Source organism: Pleurodeles waltl, chromosome 10 (genome assembly GCF_031143425.1).
Source record: "Pleurodeles waltl isolate 20211129_DDA chromosome 10, aPleWal1.hap1.20221129, whole genome shotgun sequence".
Lineage (NCBI taxonomy): Eukaryota > Metazoa > Chordata > Amphibia > Caudata > Salamandridae > Pleurodeles > Pleurodeles waltl.
This window is the reverse complement of record NC_090449.1, coordinates 128,635,196-128,650,046: the sequence shown is the minus strand read 5'-3', so window position 1 is coordinate 128,650,046 and position 14,851 is coordinate 128,635,196. Positions and strand designations below refer to the sequence as shown.

Genomic DNA, 14,851 nt, shown 5'->3' with positions numbered 1-14,851 from the left:
AACGTATTCACAATGTTTATAAGCAAGCTTCGACAAAACCAGTAGGTTTGGTATAGTACATGCATAAGACACTGCACCCATGCACACACAAGCAACGATGCACACACAAGCCGTAAAAAGAGCATGACACATCGCACTTATGTGCTTACACAATCCAAAACATCCGCATCTAGGCAGCAGAACTAAAGATACCTATACACATGACGTCCAGTCACGCGTGCACACAAATCATACGATCTACGAACACGTACAAAGAGCGCCAAACATATAGAGCCAGATTACAACTTCGGGGGAGGGCATTTCTCAGTCCTAAATGTGACGCATATCCCGCCCGCCATTACGAGTTCCATAGGACATAATGGACTCGTAATTCAGCGGGCGGGATATCAGTCACTTTGGGACTGAGTAGTCACCAAAACACACAAAAAAGATAGACGGACAGCAAATAAACAGGCACGCGGATAAAGGGACAAACTGAAAGATCTTTGGAGAGAGGAATGCAGAGTTCATGGATGTGTGATATTTTGCCCCTCTGGAGTGCAAATGGAATTCTAAATGGAGAAAACAGTGCAGTGTCAACACTCATTCATTCCTTGACCTCCCAGCTGAGAAATTACTGTTCCAAGTCAAGGAACAGTTCACCTTGCATGCCTGTCCAGTGGTCAAGGTACAAAACGAAACCGTGAAAATATGAGCACAATTAAAAAATAAATAAATATATATATATAGATATATATATAGATATATATATAGATATATATATATATCAGCAGGCCCTGCGTGGGAGAGCCAACCACACAGTTACTATTTCGGACGCCTGGTCCTTACTCACTTGACATTTTCTTACTTGCCCAGAGGGTTTAGAAACTCAGGGATGGCAAACATGTTTTTGGGAATGGTAAACATTGGGCGGCAAATCGAAGCAGTCACGGAGGACTGATGAGTGCTGGCGGAGATATCTGAACATGCATGAACATTGCAGAGCAACTGGCACATTACTGGAGAATGCACAGATACTATACATCTACTCCGGGTTTACATGGCACAGAGTAGAGGAGACTTGTGAAAGTACAGGGTAGAGTACCAGTGTGAGTGGTACAGAAAAGAACTACTTAAACTATTTTTAAAAAGTGTCAGCTTATAGCATGGTGGGACGTGAGCTTCGAAATACACAAGTTGTTACTATGGTTATGCATGTGCATTGCCTATGCATGCAGATAGCATATATAACAAAGGCTTGTCTTTGAAATGGTTTGCATCAGTGCCACAACGATGAAAGCTAAATATACCATATTCATGATATAGTTTACGAGTAGATTTCTGTTCCAGAAGCACAAGGCTTGTATACCTCTCTCACTTGGACAATAATGAAGCCTCAATTCCACTTCTCTTGCCAGAGATCCTATTGCCTCGAGAACACTTTGCCACAAAGGAGTCTTAAGCGGAACTCCTCAAGGCTTGGGGCATTAACTTGAGGAGCAAATGAAAGAGTTGGTGGTCAATATCACTTTCGTTTGCCTTAGCAAGAGAAGTCCAGTGAGTTATCTGGCACCCAAAGACACTTTTCATGCGACTCCAAGCTCCCTCTCCATCAAGATCACATGTGTATATTAAACCAAAGTTTTCACCTATTGTAGGTTAAAAATAGAGTGGAAAAGAAAAAATCCCCATGGTCATGATCGAGATCCCTCTCTCGCACATGGCCTCCCCTTCACTGCTTCCACCCCGCTTTCCAAGATGGATGAATAAAAAGATAAACGTAAGGTGTTCTGTATGACTAAATCTATTTGATATTAACCAACTTTTGAGTTACATCCTGCTCTAAGGATGGAGACATCATAGACTGAAGAGAAGAAACATGGGAAAAGTCTTGCTCAGTGTCTTTGAGAGACGATCATCTTTGACTGACAAACTCACCATTTACTGTGGTTCTGCCTCTAGGTGATGGTACTGGTCTAAGTTGTATGGGACAATCAAAACTAGAAGAATGAGCGTATAATCCGCTTCCGCTGGTGTGCTCGGGAGAAAACCTTCCATAATAGCCTTAAGCAGGGTTGAACGCTACAGACCATTAAGGGCAAAGGTTATTTCCAACTGTATATTATAGAGGGAATGTTTTTCTTTTGACTTTCCAAAAAATATAAACAAAACACATTGACCTACAAATAAATAGTTATAATTGGACTATGTACTAAGGAAAAGTAACATTTGATCATAACACGGAATACTTGGGCGGGGTGTCAACCCTTGTGTCCTTTAAAGTAAAGCAGCAGTACTATACGGAATGGCACAAAATAAATAAAAGATCAGGGTGCTTTCTTTTGATCGTTTTAACCATCCCATGAACTTATCATACTGTGTGCTAGGTATTCACTGCTGATGTTCCTTTTTTCAGGATATGGGTAACAATGCATATTTGACCTTCCGGAGGACTGAGTTTGACCTTTCTGAAAGGCGCTAACCACCTCTTGGAGTTGTTCAACATGATCCAAATCTTACAAACCCGTTATTTTATGGACAGTTTTTAATTTAATTCAGAAATTTAGAGTGAAATTATGTGTTAATGGATAGGCTTCTAGATGGCCTGAAACAAGGGAAGAACTTTTAATATGATGTAGTGACAATGCAAAGGGATTTTTTTTGTTCAGCTGTAGAAAGCTGTTGGTCGTATATTTTTTAAACTTTGGCAGGATAGGTATTATATAGTGAAATGTTTCTTGTAAACTAGACTGGAAGAACTGCCTGCTGCATGTGCAGGAAAGACAACTGACCGACGTTGAGCATTAATGGTGACCAGGGGACAAATATACATAGTACAAGCTCGAGAGAATAAAGGAAGTCTGGTGAGGACACAGTGTAGCCTATTAAGCTCTTAGAGGTTAATGGCTGAATGAGTTAACAATTTAGTCATGTACACTCTCTCCCACCATCCGACCTCAACATTCTTTCTGCTCTCCCTGGGAGAGGACTGTGGAATTTACCCCAATCTGTCGTCTAGAACCAGGGCAGAAATCATACTAAACATACTGGCCACCATGTTTTTTTCATTAGAATAGGTTGGGACGGGCTGGACCTCGAATCAAGCTGCATCCCCACTCTTGGAGCCCCAATCTGCCCTCCTCAGTGGGAAGAAAGCACACTAGGCTGCAGGGTGTATATGAATATATATATATATATATGTAAAATGTTACTTATTCAGTGGACATCTGTTCGTGGCATGTTCGTGGACCTATAGAGAAGATTTTTTTTTTTTCTTAAATAATATGGGTGGAGCCAGCCCACCCGGGCTGCACCATATTGCAGACACAGCAAGGAGGTAAAAAAAAAACCTGCCGGCAAGCAGCGTACAGTTTGTGCATCTCGAGGGTGTCCCTTGGGAGGTAAATAAGGGGCCACCCTCATTGACCTCCCTGGAAAACTCCTACAGATGGGTCCAGTAATGCACTGTGCCCGCTTGCAAAGGCATGCATTTCCAACCCACAAATCCAGTGAGAGACAGTGCTGTGCTTTTAACATGCCACCGTCTTTCACTAATGCGTACTCATAGGTGCAGTCACAAAGTGTTTGAGTTCGGACCTGCTCTGAGGGCAGCATTTCTTTGTAATCAGGTGCACTGTCTTGCCTTTATTGCGTACCCATAATTAATGATGTCCTGTGGCACAAACAGAAACCAAGCATCAGATATGCAATACGGACAAAGACGTTTTTGGAGGTTTATGAGGTTTTTTGTTTAAAGAAAAAATGAGGTTATGACTAGTCTGTCCGGGTTTTGGGCCATTCCCTTACCCCTGGAGCCCAAACAGATCTTCTGACCGAAATACTGCAGCAGCCCAATAGCGAGTCAGAGGAATTAAGTCCATATGTACTAACACATTTTCCATAGACACAAAATGCACAAAAACTTCTGATACATCTGGCCTAGATTCCATCCGGCATAGTTTGACGATATATGTGCTAGCAGTGAGGGTGTGAGCCCCAGATTTGGTCTTCTGAGGGTGGCAATAAGATTATTTGGCGACCCGGGGTAGGATCCACACCATTCTTTTTTCAAACCCAATCCCTAGTCTCAAGTGGGCTTTCAGTCCCTTTGGGCAACAAGATTGGAGGTGAACCCTCCAGTCTCCCTGTATGTGAGCAGAAAAACTGTCTCTTGGGTAGCGGTGAGCCTGAAGTCGGTTCCAAGATAGACAAGCTTCTCACCACATTCTGTTTCTCACTTTTTCCCCAATGACTTTCCAACTTCCACCCCGTGATGGGCAAATAGGAGGTAAGGCCCTCCAGACTATCAGGGAAAAAAAGAGAGAAACAGAACGGAATGGGATGCTGGACCACCTAGGCATCAAGCCCTCCCGGAGGCACTAGATAGTATTTCTGCCAATATTCTGCCAGTTTTTCTTACCAATATGCCAAAAGTGTTCCTAAACAAATCACAATTTTCTCCTATTTGCCATGGGGAATGACTGCAGTTATTTGGGCTCTGGGTGGAGAACCCTTCTACCCTGAGCATGCTTGAAAACTAGCAACCCAGGGGAATCCAGGGTGTTCTGACGTATATGGATCCCATGTGTTCTACTGATAATGCCCTGCAAATGTCATTTTTGGGTCAAAAATAATTTTTCCCATATTTATGTGAGAGAAATCATAGGCATTTGCAGCCAATGGGTAAAGTCTTAATACCGACGTCCCCACATTTTTCCCAATAAACATGCCATACCTCATGTGCATGTCGATCTAAAGCACGTGAAAGGAACAGTCCAAAATTGTAACAATATAAGGACAACATTAACTTCACATGATCAAAGTTTTGACTGGTTGCTTTCCCCAGGCGACAGGTTCACCAACAGAAGTGGATATAATTTCGATTGCGAGATCCGTGGGAATGCTGGGGGGTAGGAATTTTGTCAACCACCACAGATTACCAAGGAAAAATTATGACGAATCCACAACGCATTTTGGGACCTCTTCTGCTGCAGGCGATAGACCACCCACAGAGTGGTTGTACCATTTGCATTGAGTGAAGTGTAGGAATACAAAATAGAAGAACATTTGTTTTTATCAATTTAATTTTCATAATTTTGTGCAAGAAAGAACACATTTTGCAAGATACCCTTAGAATGCCATGAAATTACGGGTAACACAAAATTCAGTCATATAAATTACGTAAAATCAGATTCTTGGGCACTTTTAAAAAACTATATGGCTTTCCTTCATAAGCATTTTTTATTCATAAGATTTCACCTTATTTCATCCATGATGGTTATAGAATTGAAAAACCATTATACGCTTCAACTCAGTTGATGGTTCTGGGTGTTGTGTGTTTTTGGACAATCAACCTACACTACATATCATTGTGATTCAGAAATCTCCTAAGGATGTTATGGCATATAGGCCATCATTACAACCCTGGCGGTTGGCGGAGAAGCGGCGGTCTTACCGCGAACAGGCTGGTGGTAAAAATTTTGGAATTATGACCATGGTCATCCGCCACTTCTCCGATCAGACCGCCAGGGCGGAGACGACCGCTGGGCTGGAGACTTGGGTCTCCAGCCCGGTGGCCGTCACAATACCGCTGGCGGTATCATGACCCAGCTGATGGGGTTAGGAACCGCCATGAAATCCATGGAGGTGAGCACTATCAGTGCCAGGGAATTCCTTCCCTGGCACTGATAGGGGTCTCCCGCACCACCCCCACGAGTCCTTCCCTGACACCCCCCACCCCCTTGCCACCCCCCAAAGGTGGCAGGACCCCCCTCCCCACAACATAACATTACAGATACACACACGACACGCACGCAGGCACCACCAACACACATACCCGCACACACACCAACAAACATGCCAACATCCACACACACAGTCATAGACACACACCCACATTCAGACATACACGCACACATCCATACAGACATACATACAGACAGACACGCACACATTCCCAAACACACAACAGCCCCCGCATGCATACACGCACTCGCACACCCCCTCTACATACTGACACGCATACCCCCATGTATGCACACAACACACAAAAACCCCCCCCCCACCCCCCTCCCCTAAAGGACGATCAACTTACCTGGTCCGTTGATCCTCCAGGAAGGGACGGGATCCATGGGGCTGCTCCGCCGCCAGCACCCCGTCAACAGAACACCACCACGCCGAATCACGGAACGTGATTCGCTGGGCGGTGTTCTGTTGACGTGGTGGTGGAGGTGGGGAAACCTCCACTTCCCTGCCGACCGCCAGTATGGCTGCTGGCGGCTCCCCGTCCGGAAAAGGACAGAGCGCTGCCAGCTGTCATAATGCGCCAAGGGAAAACCGCCTGCACTGGCGGTCTTCAGCGGTCTTGTAAAAAGACCGCCGAGGTTGTAATGACCCCCATAATCTTTGTAGATGGGCCATGAAGACAAACAAATTGCAGATAAAAACACTGTCTCCCATATCTACTTTTACCTACCTACTTTCATTAGTTTTTGACTTCAAAAAATAGCTGAGCTAGGTCCATTACTAAATTCAAAATGGTGTTTACTTTTCAGAAATGTATAGCTTTCCGGATTCATCCATGCATTTCACTCTTCTTTGTCGCACAAACTGCAAGTAGGTAGAAACCACAATAACAGTAAATATTGACTACCAGTTAGAAAACTGCATCACGTGGAGGTGGAAAAAACGTTTTTTTTTCAACTCTGACTGTTCCTGAAGGCAGTGTATTGGGACATGTTTACACAGCAATCTTCGGGGATGTCATTTTTAGAAAATCACACATTTCTTCAGTATTTTTTCCTATTATTTTTAAATTGCTATATTTTTGGGCAATTTTTCTGGTTCACTCTAGAAGACTACAAAAGTACTGGGTACTTGAGTGAAAAAAAGGACACAAATCTGGCATGAATTATTTTGTGTAAATAAAGTAATGAAGGCAAACTGCCCTCAATATAAAAACAAAAAAGTGCCCTGTAGTGGTGTGGAAAAGCCTCCGCACTTAAGGAGTTAAAAATGCATGTGGTGGCAGACTCACAATGAGAACATGGTTACCAGCAAAAAATGGGTCTAGATGGGGATTCTTTAGGAGCGGTCTAACCTAAATCTGTTTAAGCCCCCCGGGAGCTATCTAATTATTCATGCAGAGTTGATGATTATTAGAGTCTCTTGTAATGAAACACACTTAGCGTTCAGCAGTGAGTAGGGTGCTCTGCTTTTATTTGCGAGAATAGGGGTGAATGACTTTGAAGTGGGTTGGAAGATGAAGTAAGATGGAGTAGTAGAGCAAGCATGTGCCTGGTCCAGGGAATTTGTCAAGCCACGGTTTTTATTACGCCTTGACAAAGATGGATCACTTGTTATTGTGTGTGCATTTTTTATTTCAGCCCTTTGATCATTGGAGCTAACCATGACTATTCCCAATATGTACCTGGATTTTCGTATTTTTGATGAAGTTAAAGAAATAAATACTTTTTGAAGGTGGATGTTGTTAAGGTCCTCTAACTGGCCAATTATTTGAACTAGATATGAAGCGCCTGGATTTGCCAGAGGGGATAATGGCATCTGGAGAGAGCCATGCCTGCAGCACCTAAGCATTATGGCATTCTGGCATCAGTCTGAAAATGGAAGAAGTTGACATGGACAATCACTTTCCTCAAACACACTCCAGCGCCCAAGACAGCACCAAAATCGACCAAATAAACAGAAAATACTCAGTAGATAGTTTTAAAACAGATTTTAAACATATATCATCCCACGGTGGTGTAAAGCTTACTTTCACTGTTGACGAACCACTGGAGATAGTTTGGGATCTAGGAGTGGCCGTGTATATTACACTCTGTGGTGCACACCTGGGTTGATCCATCAATCTATCAGAGCTTATATATATGTTGCAGAAATTTGGAACACAGTGTCAACTGCAGCACTCCTCACGAAGGTGTTTGTTGAGTTGTAGAATAATGCATCAAGGCTGTAATGATTGTCACTTTAAGTAACTAGATGAAGGTGTATTAATATAAAGATATGATGGGCTAATCAACTGTTTTCATGTCACATGTATCCACAAGGACAAAACATGGAATTCTAATTCTGTACCACCACTGTTGGAAAGGAAATGTCTTCCTGTGATTACAGGGAAGAAACAACATTCTGCAACTGCACGTGCTAATATCAGACTTGTTAAACACGTTGTCTTTATATGTGCCTGCAGTGCCTTTGTTAACATCAAGATCTCGTTGCACAGATTACATGCAGAAAACATTGAAATAAGGAGAGAACAAAATTATTTGGTACAGTGCTATCTCTCCACGTCACAGTTATATAACCGATGTGATAAATTATGTCATATATGATGTCATCAACGATGTTATGTGTGAGCTCGTGAGTAATGCACTGTGGCCATTTTGGAAGCGTAGTTAAATAAGGAATTTCAGTGTTTTCATTTGTTTTCGTTACTAAGCCTAATATTCATTCAACTGAAACGTTTGGGCTATGTGTAATACGTATAACACTAATTAATTGTGGTAAGATATGCTGGCTAGCCTGGCTGCATAAAAGTGTGTCAGATATGTTACGTGAGCGCTAACTTTTATTCATTTTTCTCAGATATGTAAAAAATTAAATTGAAAGTCTACTTTGCAGCGATAGGACAGTTTGGACAACATCACAGACAACCACTCAGAGTCAGAAACTGTAAAGGCCAGCACTGTAACATTTTTGTCTAATAATTTACTTAAGAATTCCTAATGACACCCTTTTGTAATGTTTGGTCATATCTTCAGTTTTGCTTTGAAAAACAAGGTAACTTTACTTAGTGTGCACAGGAAATTCACACTTACATGCAACGCGGACCTCTGTTTTTCTCTGCATGAGAGCTCCCATTCTGTTGCGCACCACGCACTGATAAAACCCAGCATCCGTTCTCTGCAGGGATGGAATGATAAACCTGTGAAAAAGAAGACATCACAGTGGGTGTGGTTCGGAATTTAAATGACTGTCTCACACTGTTCAAAGGCAGACACTGCTGACCCACTTCCTGCAGCTTCGTTATCTTCATTTCCATGAGCAGGGTCAAGCATTGAAAGGATGCAAACAGTAAGCCTACTCCGAGCCAAAATATTTTATTAATGGAGTAAGGAATTCACTTTCCCATACAACCAATATGACTGATGCTGCAAGGTAACTGAACATATCGATTTAACTTCTAAATTTATTTCCGGCGGCTTCAGGGCCCATGGCAAGGATAAAAACATAAAAGACGGTTAAGATGATCAGAACTGATCTGGCAGATGTTTATAACAATAACTAAACAGCAATCCAATACAGCAGGAGGGTTGAGTGGCTTTTTGGGCCTGGATGAAGATAGCTTGATGCATTGCTCTAAAACACCTGATGCCAGGAGGTGCAGTCAAATGCCAAGGATGCTGCCTTACAAACTTCCACCACAATATTTTTTCTGTACAGTTTTTATAAAACATTTACACAATCAAAAAGGTGCACTCACTACAAATGGGAGCCATCTTGTTAATTGAATAAAATTACATTTGGAGAACAAAACTGAATTCAAATTATATCACAGTTTTTCATATGAAAAAATAAGCACCCAAATGGGCGCTCCCATTTTGTTTTACCGTCTTTGGTCCAGGTCCCTTTCCAGCCAAACTGCCAGCGAGAGCTGCTACGCTCCAGGTGCGGACCTACACAAAAGTATATTACACATCGAACCCATTGTAAGATGGATTCAGAGTCGTAATGTTCATTGAGAGTGCGCTTCCCCCTTTTCGTATCTCCCGGGGTCAGCAATCACGTTGAATCCTTCTGTATTGCGTGCAATACTATACCTGGCTAACGATTTTTATTTCTAAGGAACAAGTCCCAAAAATATGACCTACCCGGCACTTCAATGGGAACATCCTGGTTACGCTGTCCATATGGGGTTTGCTTTGACATTGAATTTGCATTCACTACATATAAGGTTTGAAGGCAGCCACCTAAAAGTCCATAAACTATTGACCTGGCTGTTTAAACACTGACTAGTAATGAATGACATCTATATTTTCTCTTCAGTTATCACCAGCACCAAAAAAAGCCTACTTTGAACTAGCGATAAGTATATAGGAAAAAACACCATTCTGCAGCCTTGCTCCAAGTAGTAATCCTTCCTCATTCAGATTTTTCCTTCTTCAGATTGTTCCTAATATGCACACTGAGCGAGATATTTTCTTTTCTCCGACCAGGTCCTGCTGTAATTCTCGGTTATACACTGCCTCACTGAAAACAGGGGAATCCCTTAATTTAGGAACTAAGGGCTTTATTTTGTTTATTCCACGTTGATCAGTTTGGGGGATGGTAGCAGTGGTCTCTAATATCCAGGATATCCTAGTCAAAGTCATGACCATTGCTCTTCCGGCCGGGTGTCAAGGGAAAGGGCAAGCTCCCCTTGTAAGGGGACCACCTCTAAACAAACAGCTTTGGGGTCTTACCAAACTACCTCCAATGGCATCTTTGGCAATGGCAATGGATTTTACCTTTTCTCCACAGTAATGAGATAAAGTACATCATTTGCATTAATTTCTTGCCAGTAACACTTCTGAAAACAGTACAGACAGTGTTCCACGTGAAACACCATTTGCTCATCACATATCAGCTGAGGATGCTATGTTAAAAATATCTTCTCCACTCCTGACTTTGGAGCCCTGACATCGTGAGGAGAAGTTGGGAACAAACAAATCTGGTCAGATGAGGAGTGGACACATAGAAGGTGCAGTGGCCTGGATGGTCATTGTTGTCCATGCTGGTGTTAAAGTGGGAATTTCAGCTATATTTTAGTCCCAACAGACTAGATAGCAGATTTCATACTATAGGTCGATGAACCGAACTGAGTCCGCTTTAAAGAAAACATAGTAGACATCAAATTAAATAATGCCAACCAATACACTATGCATCATGATCAATGCGACCATCAATAACCACACCAGTTTATTAAGAAGTTTAAATGTTTATTTCCCTATATTAACAATGCTGAAGTCGCAAATATTATTCTCAAACTCAATTGATACATATAAGGAAACAATAAAGGTTGATTTAGTCGACAAACGAATCAAAGCTTTATCAATGCAACAATTATCATAAGTTCAATGGAGAACACACAGAACCATAGTAATAGAATCTGAGCAAGAGTAATTGAATATATTAAGTCAATAAACAAAGAGTCAATGACCTTTCATGAGTATGAAAGTAACACCTCACTAACCACTAATTAGCACTAACATGATGGACTTGGTGTAAAAGATTTAGTAACATGAATTTAGAAAACATCTAGCTATGGCACTATCAAAAATAAGCAGCAGTATTACGTCATTAGCTGCTGATACCTGGAAAACAAAAGACAAATAATATAAAGCTCATACATCAGCGTCAGCATCAGGAACAGGAACAGGAATAAGGGTAGGGGAATGGCTTAGCGTTTGGACTATAAGATTACTAAACCATTAAAGCATTAATTCAGTGTTTGAACAGACATAATAAACTCAGAAAATAATAAAATACCAGAATGTCAGTAGACCAACTGGTAAAGCATGAAATGTCAAAGTGACAAATCATATGAAGTCAAGTCTCTGGAACCCAGGATCCAGGAACACAAACAAAAGAATGACCCTGAACCAGTGGTGACTGAACATTAAACTTCTTAAACTCTAGTGATTGGCTTAAACATAAGGTGATAAAAACATGTCCAATGAGAAAGTTAACAGATACCCGAATTATATAAAATGTTCGCTCTAGAAATAATTATTGATTGTTGTTCCATTGACGAAACTTGAACAAATACAAAATGTATCTTGAACGCTTCCTTCTCCGGTTGCATCAATAACTGAAATCCAATTTACTAATTTTAACACAATACCTTCTCTAAGGGTGCCAAGCCACAATCCACATCCACAATGCTAGAAACTGATTTTCGCTTGTGTCTCTGTTGTATTTCAGTAAATTTAGGAAACTTACTCAAGTCATTAAGTTGATACATTTTCGGGAAAACTATTCCCAAATAACACGTACCATATCATCCTCTAGGAAGACGGTAATAGGCGTTTTTTCCACAGATGTAATAGATTCCAGGCACTTGAGGATATTGACCACACAGCATAAATGTCCATTTACTCTCAATAAAAAACACATGCCTACATTCAATTGTTCCCACATATATTCAATCTACACTAGACTGTGGCCTGTATATATAAAGCTTTCCTACATGTAGTGCATCTGTCAGTGTATGCATGATCAGTTCCAGGACTTCGTAAAACTAATCCCTTATCTATCTTAGCATTAATTGCTCTTCTCCTATCCTCTGTATTATCTAAAAAAATATTTTTTACAGGTGAAAGTAAACAGGTCAGGTTATTCTGATGGGCAAAAACAGCCCCAAAGTTTAATGTAGGACAAAGAAACCCTTTACTATCTCTATGTTATAATCCCTAGCTATCTTATTGAGATCCTTAATGATAGGCACAAAAGAAAACACAATGTCTACATTAGAGTAGAAATATTGAATATATTCAGTTCTAGAATCGTGTTAGTAAAAGACTACAACTTATGCCATAAGTTAGAGGCAGACTATGATAGGCAATTCCCTCCTCAACAGAGGCTTGAATCTGCGTACCGACATAATGATCTTTTGCATCCATTACATCAACATACTCACATAATAAGCGATAGAAGACATTAGAAGAACGTTCTTTCTCTTCATGTAAGTATTTCTCATCTATTTTACACCTTTTGGTTGCTGAAATAATGGAAATAGATTTTAAAGGATTTCTAGTTGTATGTACAGCTATGGTATGGTTGGCTCCATTTGAATCAAAGACAATCACACTCACAATCAGCAACAAACATACTATTACACAAAAAATTGCCAAACCAATACCCACACATTTACAATAACTTTTCTTAGTGTATTGATTGCTAACATTTCCCATGGTCTGTAAAGAATCAAAAGTAGAAACAAAAACAAAAATATGGTAATGCAGCAAAAAGCAAAAAAAAAAAAAAAATCAAATTCTTCAACTTTCAATTCTTCAGCTTCAATTTCAATCCCTCCTAATATTTTTTTCTTCTTTTTCAAAAATTTGTTCACACTATCAAGACCCTTTGTCAATGTTTGGTAAAAGTTGTCAAAATCAGTTTGGGAGCTTGTCACAATAGGTTATCTAAGTCTTTAAGATACAATTCAACAATGTCTTTCATTTAGTTTTCAAACTTCAATTTTTCTTCCAACAAATCTTCATCAGCTTTTTCATGTGCCAAAATATACATATGGAATGTCTCTGTCAAAACAGAAATTTTAAAATTCATCTTGCCATTCATTAGTAGCTGCATATGCCCATTCAGGACCAGAGTATCATTTATTGGCAACTCTTTTCCTTTTCAATCTTCGACCACTACTTGCTTCTCCTTCACTCAGATCCTCTTCTTTGTTCAACTCGTTTTTTTCCAGAACTGGTGGCACTATGTTGATCTTGCCTGCTTTTGAGCATTTCTCTGACCAGTTGGCACCTTTCGGAGGTCTTCTTGTTAATGCTCTTTTCAGAATTGTACTCAAATTCTACTCTTTCAACGTTCCCGCAACTAGTTCAGAAGGAGTCAAACCCTCTTTGGTTGGATCTGTCTCAACTCCCTTTCCATTGGGGTCAGTCAATTGTTCAGTCAGGTTCGTCAGACCATTTGCTTCTGAGGACACCCTTCTCTGAGCAGATATTCTCTGGGCCGTTCTTTTTCTTGTTCTCTTTGGACCGGTTCTCTCACTGTTTCATTTAAGGATAATTCACCCTTCCAGGATATCCTCCACTTCGTCTGACACTGGAGTGGATAAATCAACGGAAGAATTTCCAGGCGCAGTCTCCAGCTCTTCTCTCTCCCTTGATCTGGAATACACTTAGGTGCAGGTAATCTCAACAGCTCTTCTTCTTGCTCTGTTGGATTATTTACTTTCCGAGTGTGACTTGCGTGGATCCAGTTCGGAATTCCTGCACACTTCCCAGCTGTAGTCATTATTAATATCACCTGGTAGGGTCCCTCCCACCGAGACTCCAAACACGATTTCCTCACTTACTTACGGATCACAATCCAATAACCAGCCTTCATGTTGTGTCCTTGGCCTTGAGACGGTTGAAGTGTGGTAGCTTCCAGCTGATGACAGAAAGATCGTACCACATCAGCTAGACCCTGGCAGTAGTCTAACACCATATCATCTGTAATATTCACAAGAGCATTTGCAGGTGCAGCTGGCAATCTCATAGCTCTTCCCATGAGGATTTCATGAGGCGACAGTCCTGTTTTAGAACTAACGGCAAAGCATCTGGCCATTTCAAATTTGTGGATGCACACATGTTTGCCAATCTCGATTTCAGAGTGCTATTCATCTGCTCTACGAGTCCTGAAGCTTCTAGGCGGTAACTACAATGGAGTTTCTACTCAATGTTTAAGGCTGAACATAGCAACTTAATCACTTCATTGTTGAAGTGGCTTCCTCTATCTGATTCCAAAGAGACCGGAAAACTGAAATGTGGAATTAACTCACTAACTTTGCTACTGTGAGACTGTCATTCCTCCTTGTAAGATAAGCATCAATCCAATGACTAAAATACACACAATTACCAACACGTTTTTTAAACCAACACAGGCAGGCATCTCAATGAAATCCATTTGCATTCTGCTAAATGGTCCTCCCGACATGCCAATATGTCCCATATAGACCACTGTCCCTTTGCCAACATTCATCTGTTGACAAACAATGCACCTATGGCAAATTGCTTGTGCAACCTGTCTAAATTTGGTATTGAACCAATGCTGTTTGAAACTGAGGACCATAGCATCTCTC

The 14,851-nt window shown here is 41.0% G+C and overlaps 1 protein-coding gene across 1 annotated transcript in view; it reads right to left on the bottom strand.

Annotated features, from left to right (window-relative positions):
- Positions 1-14,851, bottom strand: part of SDK1 (sidekick cell adhesion molecule 1) — a 2,061,301-nt gene that overhangs the window by 1,489,867 nt on the left and 556,583 nt on the right. Inside the window, exon 3 of the mRNA XM_069209963.1 lies at positions 8,817-8,923. Within this exon, the coding sequence (XP_069066064.1) occupies positions 8,817-8,923 (107 nt within the window). The remainder of the gene's footprint in view (positions 1-8,816; positions 8,924-14,851) is intronic.